This window comes from Schistocerca americana, chromosome 4 (genome assembly GCF_021461395.2).
Source record: "Schistocerca americana isolate TAMUIC-IGC-003095 chromosome 4, iqSchAmer2.1, whole genome shotgun sequence".
NCBI classification, from domain to species: domain Eukaryota; kingdom Metazoa; phylum Arthropoda; class Insecta; order Orthoptera; family Acrididae; genus Schistocerca; species Schistocerca americana.
Window position 1 is genome coordinate 684727505 of NC_060122.1, and position 16223 is coordinate 684743727.

Below are 16223 nucleotides of genomic sequence, written 5' to 3' on the forward strand. Positions count from 1 at the left end.
TAAAAAGGATAAAATATCGGTAAAATTTTTAGACGCATATTTTAATTGGTTTCAGAGATAAAGGTAGAGAAACTTGGCTTATTTAATATCGACCGCATAGGACCTGCAAACGCCCTTAACAGCGAAAATTTAAAAGTTGCCTGTTAGCTACTATAATTATAAACTTCAGTTTCTCACTGTTTTACGCATGTGTTAAGTTCCGAGAAATTTTAGTATGATAGCCTTGGCTCACTGGTCTCAGCTATGCTAGTTTTTCTTACCTGCGTTCGCTGTGGTGGGCGTTGGTTCGACCAAAATGTTTTACGTGCAGTGCATTCATTCAGTCAGCGTAAGATTCCTAGCAGTGTTTTTCGTAGGATTCTTATAGGTTCCAGAAGATCAGTTCCTATCGAGATCTTCGGAGCAAATGCTGTACAGAGTTCCATGCAATGTTTTCTATTGTTCATTACTTTCAGGATCTTTTGTAGAAAATTATGAGCCAAGCATGCTCACTGCTCACATTTTGTGTATGAGGGAAAAATATTGAACTTTACCAAGGTCGAATCACAGTTCTTTTGTTAGGAAGCCACATAATTAGAGTGAACGAAACATTTTCATGCTAAATTTAACCGCTGTGCGAAGTAAGTGATTCTTGTGTTAAATTGTTCATAAAAGAGTCAGACTGCATTATAATAGCACTTTCATAGGTCAATGTTCACTTATACAAAGTGAATTTTAACTAGGGCAATTTACTGTACGCACTCAGGTCGATTAACTCGTAGGCCAGTTACAAACTGAACTGGTTAAAGTATTTAACAAAAGAAAACACATCAGGTAACATGGGCTCCCGAATGAGAGACCTGCGAAAAACTGCGTAGGTGTGGTTACAAGCCGCCTGTGATTTCACTGTGAGGCACTGACCTATTTAGTGCAGAAGTATTTGAAATGCAAACTTTACGATTAAGACACAAAGGAATTACGAAGACTGGCGGCGACAGGGCATTGGTTGAAATCAGTGGTAAAATTGAAACTTCTTGCCGGATCGGGATTCGAACCGAGTTCTCCTGCTTACTAGGTAGTTGCTCTGACCACTGTGCCATCCGGATACAGTGGTCATTGCGGCTGCATGGGTATCGGTGAAATGCCGCAAGTAATAAAGATAATAGGCAAGGGGCACTACATTTGTTGTGTGTGAACGAGTTGAGAATTTGAGTCTGACAGGAGATGTGCTAGGGTAGCCCGTGCACCTGAAATGACCACTGTATGTGGATGGCTCAGTGGTTAGAGCCTCTATCTAGTAGGCAGGAGACCCGGGTTCGAATCTCGGGCCGGCATAAATCTTCAACTTTCCCGATTGATTTCAATCAACGCCTGCTTGCAGGCAACGTTTCCAATTCCTTCGTGTTTTAAGTCGCAGTGTCTCCTCAGTCAAAAAATTGAGTCTGTTCTTTCTGACATGTCCAGAAAATAGACACCACACGCACACACGCGCGCGCGCACATACACACACGCACACACACACAAACACACACACACACACACACATACACACACACACACACACATATATATATATATATATATATATATATATATATATATATATATATATATATATATATACTCCTCGAAATTGAAATAAGAACACCGTGAATTCATTGTCCCAGGAAGGGGAAACTTTATTGACACATTCCTGGGGTCAGATACATCACATGATCACACTGACAGAACCACAGGCACATAGACACAGGCAACAGAGCATGTACAATGTCGGCACTAGTACAGTGTATATCCACCTTTCGCAGCAATGCAGGCTGCTATTCTCCCATGGAGACGATCGTAGAGATGCTGGATGTAGTCCTGTGGAACGGCTTACCATGCCATTTCCACCTGGCGCCTCAGTTGGACCAGCGTTCGTGCTGGACGTGCAGACCGCGTGAGACGACGCTTCATCCAGTCCCAAACATGCTCAATTGGGGGACAGATCCGGAGATCTTGCTGGCCAGGGTAGTTGACTTACACCTTCTAGAGCACGTTGGGTGGTACGGGATACATGCGGACGTGCATTGTCCTGTTGGAACAGCAAGTTCCCTTGCCGGTCTAGGAATGGTAGAACGATGGGTTCGATGACGGTTTGGATGTACCGTGCACTATTCAGTGTCCCCTCGACGATCACCAGTGGTGTACGGCCAGTGTAGGAGATCGCTCCCCACACCATGATGCCGGGTGTTGGCCCTGTGTGCCTCAGTAGTATGCAGTCCTGATTGTGGCGCTCACCTGCACGGCGCCAAACACGCATACGACCATCATTGGCACCAAGGCAGAAGCGACTCTCATCGCTGAAGTCGACACGTCTCCATTCGTCCCTCCATTCACGCCTGTCGCGACACCGCTGGAGGCGGGCTGCACGATGTTGGGGCGTGAGCGGAAGACGGCCTAACGGTGTGCGGGACCGTAGCCCAGCTTCATGGAGACGGTTGCGAATGGTCCTCGCCGATACCCCAGGAGCAACAGAGTCCCTAATTTGCTGGGAAGTGGCGGTGCGGTCCCATACGGCACTGCGTAGGATCCTACGGTCTTGGCGTGCATCCGTGCGTCGCTGCGGTCCGGTCCCAGGTCGACGGGCACGTGCACCTTCCGCCGACCACTGGCGACAACATCGATGTACTGTGGAGACCTCACGCCCCACGTGTTGAGCAATTCGGCGGTACGTCCACCCGGCCTCCCGCATGCCCACTATACGCCCTCGCTCAAAGCCCGTCAACTGCACATACGGTTCACGTCCACGCTGTCGCGGCATGCTACCAGTGTTAAAGACTGCGATGGAGCTCCGTATGCCACGGCAAACTGGCTGACACTGACGGCGGCGGTGCACAAATGCTGCGCAGCTAGCGCCATTCGACGGCCAACACCGCGGTTCCTGGTGTGTCCGCTGTGCCGTGCGTGTGATCATTGCTTGTACAGCCCTCTCGCAGTGTCCGGAGCAAGTATGGTGGGTCTGACACACCGGTGTCAATGTTTTCTTTTTTCCATTTCCAGGAATATATATATATATATATATATATATATAATTTCGATTATTCCGGTTCAGTTACGGACAAATCGTACCAATAGCTCCTGGTTGGCGTATGTGGTACTTGCTTGATGGACCTCCGAAACATTTTGCTGCCAATGGAAGGCGACATGTAACGCGTCAAAATTTTCCACAATGGATAGATTAAGCAGAGCCTTTACTTTTGCCTCCGGATCACTTCCCCTTAAAGCTCTGCATTGTTCTGAAGTTATGCCAAAACGGAAGTACATAGCGCTCTTAATGATAATGTTGACGAATGAGGAACTGGGGAAGCAGAATTTTGAGTTCTATGAGATGTGGAGAACATGGGGTGGGGAGGGTAATTGAAAGAATTTGCAACTCAGTGCAGAGATGAACGCGGTATTGCATTTGAACTTGAAGACGCCACGTGGAATGCGTCCTCCAACAGGTACAGTGCAAGTGAGCAGTACGTTGTAAAATGTTACGTGCTAAAATAGTATTTAAGCAGAGCATGGCTGAAATTCGAACCCAATTAGAGCATTACTTAATCAAAAACTAACATTTCAAACACATTTGTGCCAACTAGGAAAATAATTCTTACTGAAGTAAGAGAAAGCTCATAAACGTTAATTCGTAATTAACTCGCACATGGCTAGAGTGTGGATCCATGTTTACTCAGAAGTCTTTGTTTCTGTTACCATATACTTTGACCGGTGTCAGTTTTCGCTCTTAATTATGATACATAAGTAAATCTGCATCTACATCTGCACTCTAGAATCTACTGTTAAATGCGTGAGTGGTGCTACTTCCCATTGTACCAAATATTATTCTTAGTGTCCCATTAGCGTATGGAGAGTGGAAAGAACTATTCCTTGTGTGTGAGGTAGCCGCTGAGGCAATGACGTACGCCTGTAGATGCGAATGAACCGCGTGAGACTGGCCGATAGTCAGAAAGCTCCCCACGGACTCATAGGCACGTAATGAAAAGGGCGTTGTCGGATGACCAATGGATAACTGACAGGACAGGGGTGTTCCACAGAAGATAACAAACACCGTGTTCATCCATGTTCATCTAGCTACGAAATGAAACAGTGGCCCATGTTCATACCCATTTACTACGAAGTTACCTGCTGGCATTCATGAATTACAAACTGTTACAGGTTTTTTTCGATCACCAATAATGCAGAGAATAAGATAATTAACAGTTATTGGCATACAACTGTAATAATCTAGCACGTGAATATTCCGACACATATTGTGGTTGGACGGGACCAAACCGTAATGTACACGTAAATCATGGGAAGATAAATCCACAGTGGTCCGAATTCGCCCAAAGTACGAGAAACTACTCATGCGTCTGATATTGCTGACTGGGTCACGGATGAGTGAACTATCACCTGAAACGACGCATGGAGCATAGTGGGCACTGTGATCTGCCACAGACTGTGACCCATCAGCTCTAATGGGTCCCCGGACAAAGTCACCAGACAAAGTGCTCTCCTCCATATCTCGTATAGCGCATTGTCTAGCGACTAATGATCCTTCTCCACTCTACCAGTCCATCAGTTCTTGCGCATCAATGACGTGCCGACATTAAGTCGTCGAGAATTGCGGCGACTTGAATTCCAGCGGCGCCTCGTCGGGACTTGCTGCGGCGCGGTCGGTGCGAGTGTGGCACCGTCTGCTGGCAGTCGATCCTCTGCCGGCCACATGGCGACTTCTCCTGTGATCCAGCTGTCCGTCTGCGAGGGTCGATTAGTCGGCTCGCCTTCCTGCAGCGCGCCGTTCGCCGCACCGTCGCGTTAACATTTTGGTCGGTACATGCGTCCGTGCCGCTGCCATTGATCTTCGTATTTTTGCAAGTGGTTAAGAAAGACATTCCTGCTGGCAGTGGAACCTGCTGAGCGCTGCTGAAAGACTTGGCTGATGTAATTTAGCTGGAGCTGGGTCTCGTTGTTGTACCGATGCTATTTGATGCAAGCACATTTGTTCTTTTGGTAAACAGACAGGTAGTGTGGCTGCCTTGCACATAGAACTTTTGTGGCAGTCTTGTGCATGAATGGAGTGTAAAAATTTTTCGTGATTTAAGCTGGTTCATTCTCAAAATCATTTATCTGTGTACTACACTACTGGCCATTAAAATTGCTACGCCACGAAGATGACGTGCTACAGACGCGAAATTTAACCGACAGGAAGCAGATGCTGTGATATTCAAATGATTAGGTATTCAGAGCATTCACACAAGGTTGGCGCCGGTTGCGGCACCTACAACGTGCTGACATGAGGAAAGTTTCCAACCGATTTCTCATACACAAACAGCAGTTGACGGGCGTTTCGTGGTGAAACGTTGCTGTAATTCCTCGTGCAAGGAGTACAAATGCGTACCATCACGTTTCCGACTACGATAAATGTTGGATTATACCCTATCGCGATTGCGGTTTATCGTATGGCGACATTGCTGCTCGCGTTGGTCGAGATCCATTGACTGTTAGCAGAATATGGAATCGGTGGGTTCAGGAGGGTAATACGGAACGCCGTGCTGGATCCTAACGGCCTCGTATCACTAGCAGTCGAGATGACAGGCATCTTATCCCCATGGCTGTAACGGATCGTACAGCCACGTCTCGATCCCTGAGTCAACAGATGGGGACGTTTGCAAGACAACAACCATCTGCACGAACAGTTCGACAACGTGTGCAGCAGCATAGACTATCAGCTCGGAGACCATGGCTGCGGTTACCCTTCACGCTGCATCACAGACAGGAGCTATGGTGTACTCAACGACGAACCTGGGTGCCCGAATGGCAAAACGTCATTTTTTCGGATGAATCCAGGTTCGGTTTACAGCATCATGATGGTCGCATCCGTGTTTGGCGAGATCGCGGTGAACGCACATTGGAAGCGTGTATTCGTCATCGCCGTACTGGCGTATCACCCGGCCTGATGGTATAGGGTGCCATTGGTTACACGTTTCAGTCACCTTTTGTTCGCATTGACGGCACTTTGAACAGCTGTCGTTACATTTCATATGTGTTACGACCCGTGGCTTTACCCTTCATTCGATCCCTGCGAAACCGTACATTTCAGCAGGATAATGCACGACCGCATGCTGCAGGTCCTGTACGGGCCTTTCTGGATACAGAAATTGTTCGACTGCTGTCCTGGCCAGCACATTCTCCAGATCCCTCACCAACTGAAAACGTCTTGTCAATGGTGGCCGAGCAACTCGCTCGTCACAATACTCCAGTCACTACTCTTGATGAACTGTGGTATGGTGTTGAAGCTGTATGGGAAGCTGTACCTGTACACGCCATCCAAGCTCTGTTTGACTGAATGCCCAGGCGTATCAAGGCCGTTATTACGGTCAGAGATGGTTGTTCTGGGATCTTATTTCTCAGGATCTATGCACCCAAATTGCGTGAAAATGTAATCACATGTCAGTTCTAGTATAACGTATTTGTCCAATGAATACCCGTTTATCATCTGCATTTCTTCTTGGTGTAGCAATTTTAACGGCCAGTAGTGTAGTTGGGGCATCCAGCTCGTTCAGTTATACGTTCAACTGGCCAAAGTGATTGGAACCAACTGTTTGAAATTGTGTGTCATTATTAGTATCATTATCGTTTATAGTGTCCAAGATTACATTAACGATTTCACTTACTAATGATGTTGCGATTTAAAAATGTTTGCTGTATTTACAATTGTAATAAATTGTTGTTCAGTAGAATGTCACGCGCCCTTCCTCCCAGCCTTTCCAATCGTCAGTTCTGTTATGCTTTGGTGCAATGTACGTTTTTGGCATCGAGGAGCACTGTCGATATTTCCTCTAAGGGTTGGCGATGGAGCAGCGCTTGAAGGGGATATGCGTGTTGTTTACGTAGGCAACGTCTCTGCAAAATGCTGACCAGTGATATTTTTGTTAGCAAGACAAGTATCTCCCTCCTTACATAACCTTTATAACGTTAACAAATTGTTACACATCCAAGCAAGCAGTTGTTAAACAATTTTGAGTTACTTTCCCACTCCTGAGCTAAACATGTTACGTCCGCCTCCGCGTCCGCACTTCTCAAGAACTGGGACCTTGACTTCACCAATTATACACTTTCTTAGATTAGCCGATGTGGAGAACTCTTACAACATTTTAGCCTAGTATTATGCATCCCACGAAAAAGCAGACATTAAGTCAGCCCTTAACTTTGGAATGAGAGAAAAATTTCTGTTCACAATGCAGCAGAGACACTTCTCACAGAGTATTGAAATCCTTATCTATCACTCACTGCCCCTCATATAGCGTTCCCACACGGCCTCTTTTTGTCACAAAACAAGGTAACTTCGAAGTAATTTTTGGCCACATGGCTCTACTTGTAAAAACTGAGACGCCCTATGATTGCAGTTGTTCACCAACTGTCAAAGTAGGCCTGTACCGTACAGCGCACAGCCCTGGTTGACCAAGTTCAGCACGAATAAGTATTCTTATGGATGTTCCTACTATTCCTGCTCATGCTCCAAATAGGAAGTATAAAGTACCAACTTCCTTATGGTTTGTTGAAAATAATCATGTTCTGCCATAGAGTTTGAGTTATGTACATCGCCTGGAGTTCATTCGAGGTCGGCTGCACCCCTTGTTCGATACAGTATCCAGTTGGGCTCCAGTTCCAAATAGGACAATATTTGATACAGTGGCAACTCGTAACCACACTCTCGCAATTGTTTTGCGAATGGCTTGTTTGCCACCCGTTTGCTCGAACTTTTACCTTTATTATATCACGCTTCCACCAGTGTTAGTTAAAGCTACTTATTACGATATAAATTGTACACAAATTTTACGCTTTGGTGTCCTCTCATCTTGGTTCCCCAAGCCGTCTATTTTGTCGCTTTGGCCTTAAACAAGCCATTTACAGCACCGAGCTGTCTAGACTTCGTGTTGTTGACTGATGCTTCCTTCAGCTGTGTAAGTGTCAACTACCGCACTATTCGTGTCTGAAGTGATGAAAATCTGTCTCAGATTACCATCAGCAATTCCTCATTAACGTGCGAACTGTCTTTTAATAAGATAAACTAAGAAAACCGTATGTTCTGCCATATGCCATAGAGTTTGAGTTATGTACATCGCCTGGAGTTCATTCGAGGTCGGCTGCACCTCTTGTTCGATACAGCAAGTGATTTCAAAATGACAGTGCATCAACCCACTTCAGTATTAATGTCCGAGTGAATTTGCACAAGAGATACCTTCATCGTTTTTGTCGTATGATGTTCGTGTGGTCGTTGGTTCTTGAAACCCCTGTAGAAACAAGTGGGGCTGTCCGTTTTGATACTAGATGCCTGTGCCTTCAACAGACAACAGACTGGCACTGGTCACATTGTTGTTGCTGTAAGATGTTTGTGTCAATTATAAAGCAAATATTCATATCAGACCATTAGTTCCTTATCTGAGAGTTCTCAGCCTAGGACCTATTTGTATTATATTAACACTAACCATTTAGGACACACATTCTTTCCAAAGTGCAGAGTTTTAATTTTGAGTCGTTAAATATGCTATTGATGCACTTAAAAGAAAAATTATTCGTTGTTGATTGGAAGAAGTCAGGGAGCCCTCAGCAGACGTATCCAAAACGTTTCCATCATCCACTCTGTTCCATCTGTCTTTCGCGAAGCCAGTATTCGGTGGTTCAGTGGTTCAGTGCGCTCAGCTGTCAGAAGCAACGATGGGTACACTGCTCGACATGTGGAACAAGTTATCGGCTGTGCACAATGAAAGATTCGTATAGGTTAACGACTGATAATTACAAACCAAAATGAAATACATTGTCTTCGGTAACAGATCGACATACATCATTCATGGCCAGCTGAGAATGGAAGATATAAAAATGAAACATAGCAGGATATTTCCAATGAAGGAATTCATCGTCCAAATGTCTCAAAGTCTTTTGACGGGCTATGAATTCACAGGAAGGTAATTTTACAGAATATACTTTCTCATAGTAGTCGCTGAGTTCATCCCACAGACATGTCTAATATTGCTTTCTACAGTTCCGCCCTATAGCGTGAACTATGGGCTGTAACATCAAAGGTGTTTTGCAACCGCATTTTCCACAGGAGTCGATCTAAGTGCCTGTGAGATATCACCTATGTTTTCAAAAAGTCAGTCATCAATTTTGTCAGTAATGGAGCTACGTTGACACAGAGGTGAAGCATTGACAGCGTAGAAGCTGGCGCTCCTTGGAAAATGCAGGTGGTGACTTAACACATGATGACTTTCTCAGATCCAAAACCGTCATTCGAAACAACAATACAAAGTGAATGCTTCGAATGACGCTTCTCGGAGTCAAACAGTGGAGGTTCCATATCCAGATTCCAGTAAAACTTGATAACATGTGCAATGCACCGTATTCGGCCAAGGTCTTAAGGGAGAAAATACAGATTATTTTTATGTACCGCAACCAATCAGAATGGCTGAACGATACTGGCCTTATAACAGATTTTAACTTTAATTATTTTGTAACGAATTTCGAGGCACTGGTACTCATCTTGAGGAGTCAACGCATACATATCCGTCTTTTCACGTTATTAAGACTGTTAACTACAATAAGGCTACTTTGTTGCCTTTCGAGCGTCTTCTGTACGTTCAGCTCGTACGTATCCTGCCCTTACTTCCACTGCCTACCAATAATTTTGTAATCTGTCTGACGCTTGCACCATGTGTTTAACGTGCTTAACGTGAGGTTACCAGAGCGTAGGGCACTCACGCATAACCTCTCAATGTCAAAAGCGGTTCCTTCACATAGCACATATTTAGGGGCCTATGTTTTTGGGGGACCTTCAGCCATCCACTACCCAGTTTTTCGGGGTAAACTGTTTGCAATACTGTATTAAAAATAACTACATGAGCGCGATTGTTTAAAGCACTGAAAATAAAAGCTCATTTACGTGAAATTGCATTTTCGAACGTTTCAAAAATACGTTGCTCCATTTCCACTTCATTAATTCACATACTGCAAACGAGCACAGGAGACTTACTTTCATCTCCTGTTCCGTTCTGACCAGTTACATAATACACTATTGTGACAGGAACTGATAACTGATAACAAAGCACCTCTCAAATTCGTTTGTTTAGGTAACCGTACATCAAACAACATAAGCTGCTAAGCGAAACAGTCGGGCAACAGAATCTGACAACTGTTTGTTTGAATTAGTGTTTGCAGTAATCTAGCTCATTCAGTGACATTTTTGTGCTATGCTACGTTTTCCTACCATGCTTAAACGCTTTCTTCAAAGTCCTTATGTGTGTTCAGTGTTTAACCCATTCAGATACGCCCGCGTACAGCTGAATACCGCTGTGTTATGTTTCCAACTTTAACCGCTAAGCACAACGCAGATCAAAGTTTCCCTTCCCGTGTGTCACAACAATTTTTCGTGTGGCACAAGCCCGACGAATATATCGCGAAAAGGGAAATTATTCTCTCCAATAGTCGTATATTTTATAAGCCCATAATACGGTGCATTCAGTTTTCAACTTGAGCTTTAATAATTTCTAATAAATCCGAGACCACTGCACAAGTCAGCGTCTGCGATGTTGGGCTACTGTCAGTTCGTCTTGTCGGTAATTCGAGCAACAGAAAACACCTGAAATAGTGGTTACCCTACTGCTCCCACTTGGTGAAAATAATAGGAATATCGTGGTCATTTGGTATATTTCATTGTAAACACTTACTGTTTAAACTTCCAAAAATATTTTACCGCCGAGAGAGAGATATGGTTCGTAAAAGCTTTTCTTAGTTGTGGCTATCCTAGACCAGCTTCTAGTAGTGTGAGCGAGTATTTTGGATACCTTCAGCATCAGCACCTACAGCGGACAGACTATATGAAAAAAAACGTAAATTCTTTACAAACTACGGTGTGCATACACTTGATTGAATGTGTAAACATCACTTCAGATATTCGGATTTAGGTTATGAAATGTTCGCTAGGCCCGCCATCATTGGCATGATGTGGCGTAGACGAATATCAAAGTGCCGGAACATCGACTCTGTCGATGATCTCCTGAATGGCTGTTTTCAGCTCAGCAACGGTTTTGGGGTTACTGCTGTACACTTTCTCTTTAATATAGCCCTTCGAAAAAGGATCGCGTGTGCTCAGATCTGGAGAATATGGCGGGCAATCGAGTCCCATGCCAGTGGCCTCTTGGTACCCCAGAGCCAGAATGCGGTCCTCAATCACTTCAGGTCATCAAACACCATTCTGCTTCGATGGGGTCGAGCTCAGTCTCGGTTGAACCACATCTGGTCTAAATCAGAGCCACTTTCGATAATGGGGATGGGATCATCTACCAAAACCTTCACGTACTGATCGGTAGTTACTGTGCCGTCAAAGAATGTCGCACCGATTATTCCGTGACTGGACACTGCACACCAAACAGTCACCCGTTGAGGGTGAAGAGACTTCTCGATCACGAAATGCGGAATATCAGTCCCCCAAATGCGCCAATTTTTGCTTATTGACAAACCCATGAAAATGAAAGTGGGCTTCGTCGCTAAACCAAGCCATGCAGCGCCTGCGGCCAGCAGTGAATTCTGAACGTCCTAACGCAAACCGTTCAGAAGTTATGGCGATTTTATTTCACGTAGTTCAATAATTGTCGCCCTATATATATATATATATATATATATATATATATATATATCTGCACCTGTATTCCCTAAGCTGCATCACGCTGTGTAAGGGATGGTACTTTGTGAATGGCTGTCTCCCCCCCTCCCACTCCAGCCCCTTTCGTTCTACCAGTCGAGAATAGTTCGCGTGAAGAACGATTGCCGGTAAGCCCCTGTGTGGGCACTCTGATTTTATGTTCATGACTTTTTCGCGAGATATACGTACGAGGAAGTAATACATTGACCGACACTTCCAGGAACGTACGCTCTGTGAACTTTAACAGTAAAACATAGCAAGACGCAGAGCATCTCTCTAGCAGAGTCTGCCAGTAGATTTGATCGACCATGTTCGTAACGCTCTCGAGTGTACTAAATGAACCTGCAACGAAATGCGCTACTCGTGTTCTGTATTTTCTCTATCAAGCCTGTCTGGCGAGGATCTCAGACTGACAAGGGATAGTCAATTTTACGAATTTGCAGCATGCTGTGTGTGAGATATAGTTCTGCAACTTGTATTATAATTGAAATAAATGGTTGTAGCCTCGTCACAAGCTGAATTGAGAAGTATCTATTTTTTTATTTCTTGATGGTTACTTGTTTCGGACACCTGCGCCCACTTTCAAACCATCCGTGCTGAAACTTTAACAAATACAGCGATAGTCCGTGTTCAGAAACCTCCCCTGCTGTAATCAAAGCCGGGACTGCTACGGTCGCAGGTTCGAATCCTGCCTCGGGCATGGGTGTGTGTGATGTCCTTAGGTTAGTTAGGTTTAAGTAGTTCTAAGTTCTAGGGGACTTATGACCTAAGATGTTGAGTTCCATAGTGCTCAGAGCCATTTTTTTGTAATCAAAGCGGTATATGGGCGAATTAACGACAACAAGTTACAACACACTGGGCGGATATTAGAGAACTCTAAAGATATTAGAGACTCTAAAGAGTCACACTTACAGCACGGATGGTTTGAGAATGGACACAGATATCCGAAATTAGTCAACATCAAGAAATGAAAAGAAGGTACTTTTCTATGCAAGTTATGACGAATCTACAATCATTTATTTCAATAGTCAAGTATTTGCCGAACGAGTGTCTTGTAAGTTACCTCCTTTCTTGATGGAATACGTTTAGTGAGGACTCTTCCATTGAATCTCAGTCTGGCATCTACCTGAACCGCGATTAATTTGTTCCACTGCTAACCGCTCAGTACGCAGCTCCCAGCTATTCTATGAAAGTATTTTTTTCCAACGGTTTTTCTGCAATCGACTTAGACCTAAAGGATGACAGCTGCCATCATCCGGTACAGAAGAATGGGGTGCTGAGAACACTTTTTCACCGTGCCAACATACTGTTCGACTCAGACAGCTTAGCAGGAGAGTTAGAACATTTACAGCAAGTGTTCGCAGACAACGGATACTCAACAAGGAACATCCGCAAAGCGCTATATCCCTCCAGACGACCTGATACTGAGGGAGAAGAACAAGAAGAAGATACCAGGAGGGTAGCCTACCTACAGTATGCAGGATCTTTATCTGCTAATATCAGCAGAATACTGAAAAATCACAATATCAAGAGTGTGTTCTGCCCACCAAACAAGATCATGGCGGTTCTTGGAACGGTTTCCGTTTCGAGCTGATTTTGATTAACAATAACAGTTTTTTCTTCTTATCATGAATTGTGAAGAAGTGAATGGAGATTGAGTGTGAAGAAGGAATCTTAAAACAGTAAATAAATACACAGGATAACTCAGCTGCCTCAAATGTTAGGTTTTATGTAACCCACAACGCCTCCAAACACAACACCAGGCTGTCATATTCTCTCGCCCTCTATGGACAACCTTTTAGCTCTAAAGAAACAACGAGTAGGATCTTTTTGTGGAAATGTAATGAAGTAAACCTCCGCGTCTAGCGGAAACGTTCTCAGTTAAAATTCAACTACATTAAATTTCCTACAAAAAGGACTATTCAGTTTTCTGCAGGATTAATAATTTACGAGTAGTGAGCGTGAGGGTATGAAAGTTGAAAATTTTGTGCGTGGTATTTGAAGGCATTTCTGGTTGCATAAAACCAACAGGTAGGAGCAACTGAATCAACGTGCGTACGTGCATGTGTACGATATCGTGCAGTGGTGAAGTCTATTGCTTGCACTAAATGGAAGACATTTAGCAACTGAGTCAATATTTACGTAGGGAAAAATGCTTTTATTTCATTCCTTCCGACACGGAAATATGTTGTTATTTAAAGTTTATTTGTCTTTCTTCAAACTCATAATCAGGCAGGGTACTGAAATTATTTAAGGTCTTATGATCAGTCGAGCAGGAGAAGAACCTAATTAATGAAGGGAGACAACAACTGTTACTGGGCACTATTTGTCTCAGACAATCACAAAGAGCATGGAATTACGTTGTGGAGACGATGAATTGATTGCACGAACTGATTAACGAGAAAGCTGGGTTTTCATCCACGAAGGACGCACTCTAAAAACTGAAACGTTTTGAGTAATAACTTAATTTAAGTGATAATAATTGTTTATTACGCTTAGGTAAAATAATTTCTTCGACGAAAACGATGTAATGATGTAATATAAAAATAATGCAACACATGTCTGTACACATAAATTATGAAATGAGAATTAGAGACACAATTTAAACGCTGTCCCGAATGTGACACGCCGGATGATTTGCCGAGCTCTCACAACCGAGATAGCCGTGTGGTGGGATCTCTAACACAAATCTACAAACTATTATCTTTTAATCATCATTCTTAAACGCAAAATTTTTGTTATTTAAGAAAATTTTTGCGAATTTATATTATGTCATAAAGTGATAGTATGTCATAACGTCTTTCCGTCTTCCTGAATTTCACCTGTTCATTTTTTAATTACTTTTAAGCCTATAAGTATTCAAAACTTAAAAATTTTTAATCCCTAATACTAATAAGAAATATCAAATAAGTTCCACATTCTGTGAGTGTAAAACTTCATGTTATGAAAATACGACATGTCTTAGTAACTAGGTGGCAAGTCATTTAAAGATGGTAGCAGCAAATAAATAAATACTCTCAATATGTTTAGTAAAGTATTCAGTAGTGTACTCATATCTTGGCGAGGTAAAGTGTGATAGAAGATAGAATGAAGAGAACTTAATCACCACTATCTGATTTGAAAGATTGTCCTAGGAATTTCGTTAGTCTACATTTCCTACACGTCGCAAATCGCTTCACGAAATATACAGCATTTGCTTAGACGATAACTTGCTGAAAATAAAGAAGTGTATAATATTTAAACAAATAACTGTAGTACGTGAAAGCTAACTGAACATTAGACTCTCAACAGGTTTTTGTTGTGGTTACTTATCGGAAGGTTGTTGGGTCAGTAAAGATGCTGAATGTTAGTTAGACTGTGCAGTTTCAGTGAACCAAATAGTAAATTAAACTGTAATACATTGACCTTTTTAACGAAAATGTGTGCTCTAAAAGTATACCGCTATGTAGTAATTACTTGATGGAAATGTTTTTGACATTTTAGTTAGTAACCTAGACCCGAACTGTAACACGAACATGCAGCAGATTAACAGATAATAGCTGTTAAGGGTTACGCCCTGTCAGTTAATCCTTAGAAAATTTCCTGGATCATTTAAATTGTCCGTCGGCCTAGAGCACGGAACAAATCTGTAGATATTAACCAGGTATTTGAGGCACCAAGATAGCGCGCCACCGTAACAGTAAGAAACACAAGCGCCACAGCTTAGAATTTCTGTCAGAAAATATAATGAGAACAATTGCACTTACCAAAGACGACCATCTTCTTGTTCATGAAGTCCTCATCCTTGAAGGTGGACACGGAGCAGCGGTAGTCGCCGGTGAGGTCTGTGGTGGGGTTGGAGATGCTGAGGGCGCGGTGCTTGGTGTACTTGTTGTCCGACGCCAGGTAGTCGAGGTTGAGCCGCCCTTTGAGGGCGCCCAGGTCCTGCGGCTTCTGGTCGGGGATCCACTGGTACACGGCCTCCGGACTGTTGTTGAAGAACCACTTGACCACCAGGCCCGAGTTGTTGTCCTGGTCCTCCGGCTTGAGCGAGTACTCGCAGTCGAGCACCGCCGACGACGAACCGTTCCGGACTGCGGCCGGCACCTTCAGGTCGGTTATCTGCACCCCCGCTGCGCCTGCACAGATAAAGCAAGGGGGTTCAGCTGCAGTGATGGGCGGGCGCCGAAACAGTTACATGACAAGTGGCAGACAGCTGTGCAGAATACGATGTCTAATTTACACTTAGGTGACAAAAGTTTGGGATAGCAATACGCACATATACAGATGGCGATAGTATCACATAACAAGGTATAAAAATGAGTTGTCATTTGTACACAAGCGATTCATGGAAAACCGTTTTCATAGTGATTATGGGCGTACGACGGGATTCAACAGCCTTTGAACGCGGAAAGGCAGTTGGAGCTAGACGCATGGGACATTCCATTTAGAAAATCGTCAAGGAATGCAAAATTCAGACATCCACAGTGTCAAGAGGGTTCCGAAAATACCAAATTTCAGACATTACCCCTCACCGCGGACACTG

The 16223-nt window shown here is 43.7% G+C and overlaps 1 protein-coding gene across 1 annotated transcript in view; it reads right to left on the reverse strand.

Moving 5' to 3' along the window:
* Nucleotides 1-15811, reverse strand: part of LOC124613708 — a gene marked incomplete at its 5' end in the record, with an annotated part of 546162 nt that extends 530351 nt beyond the window's left edge. The window contains one exon of the mRNA XM_047142427.1: nt 15445-15811. Within this exon, the coding sequence (XP_046998383.1) occupies nt 15445-15811 (367 nt within the window). The remainder of the gene's footprint in view (nt 1-15444) is intronic.
* Nucleotides 15812-16223: the final 412 nt, after the last annotated feature.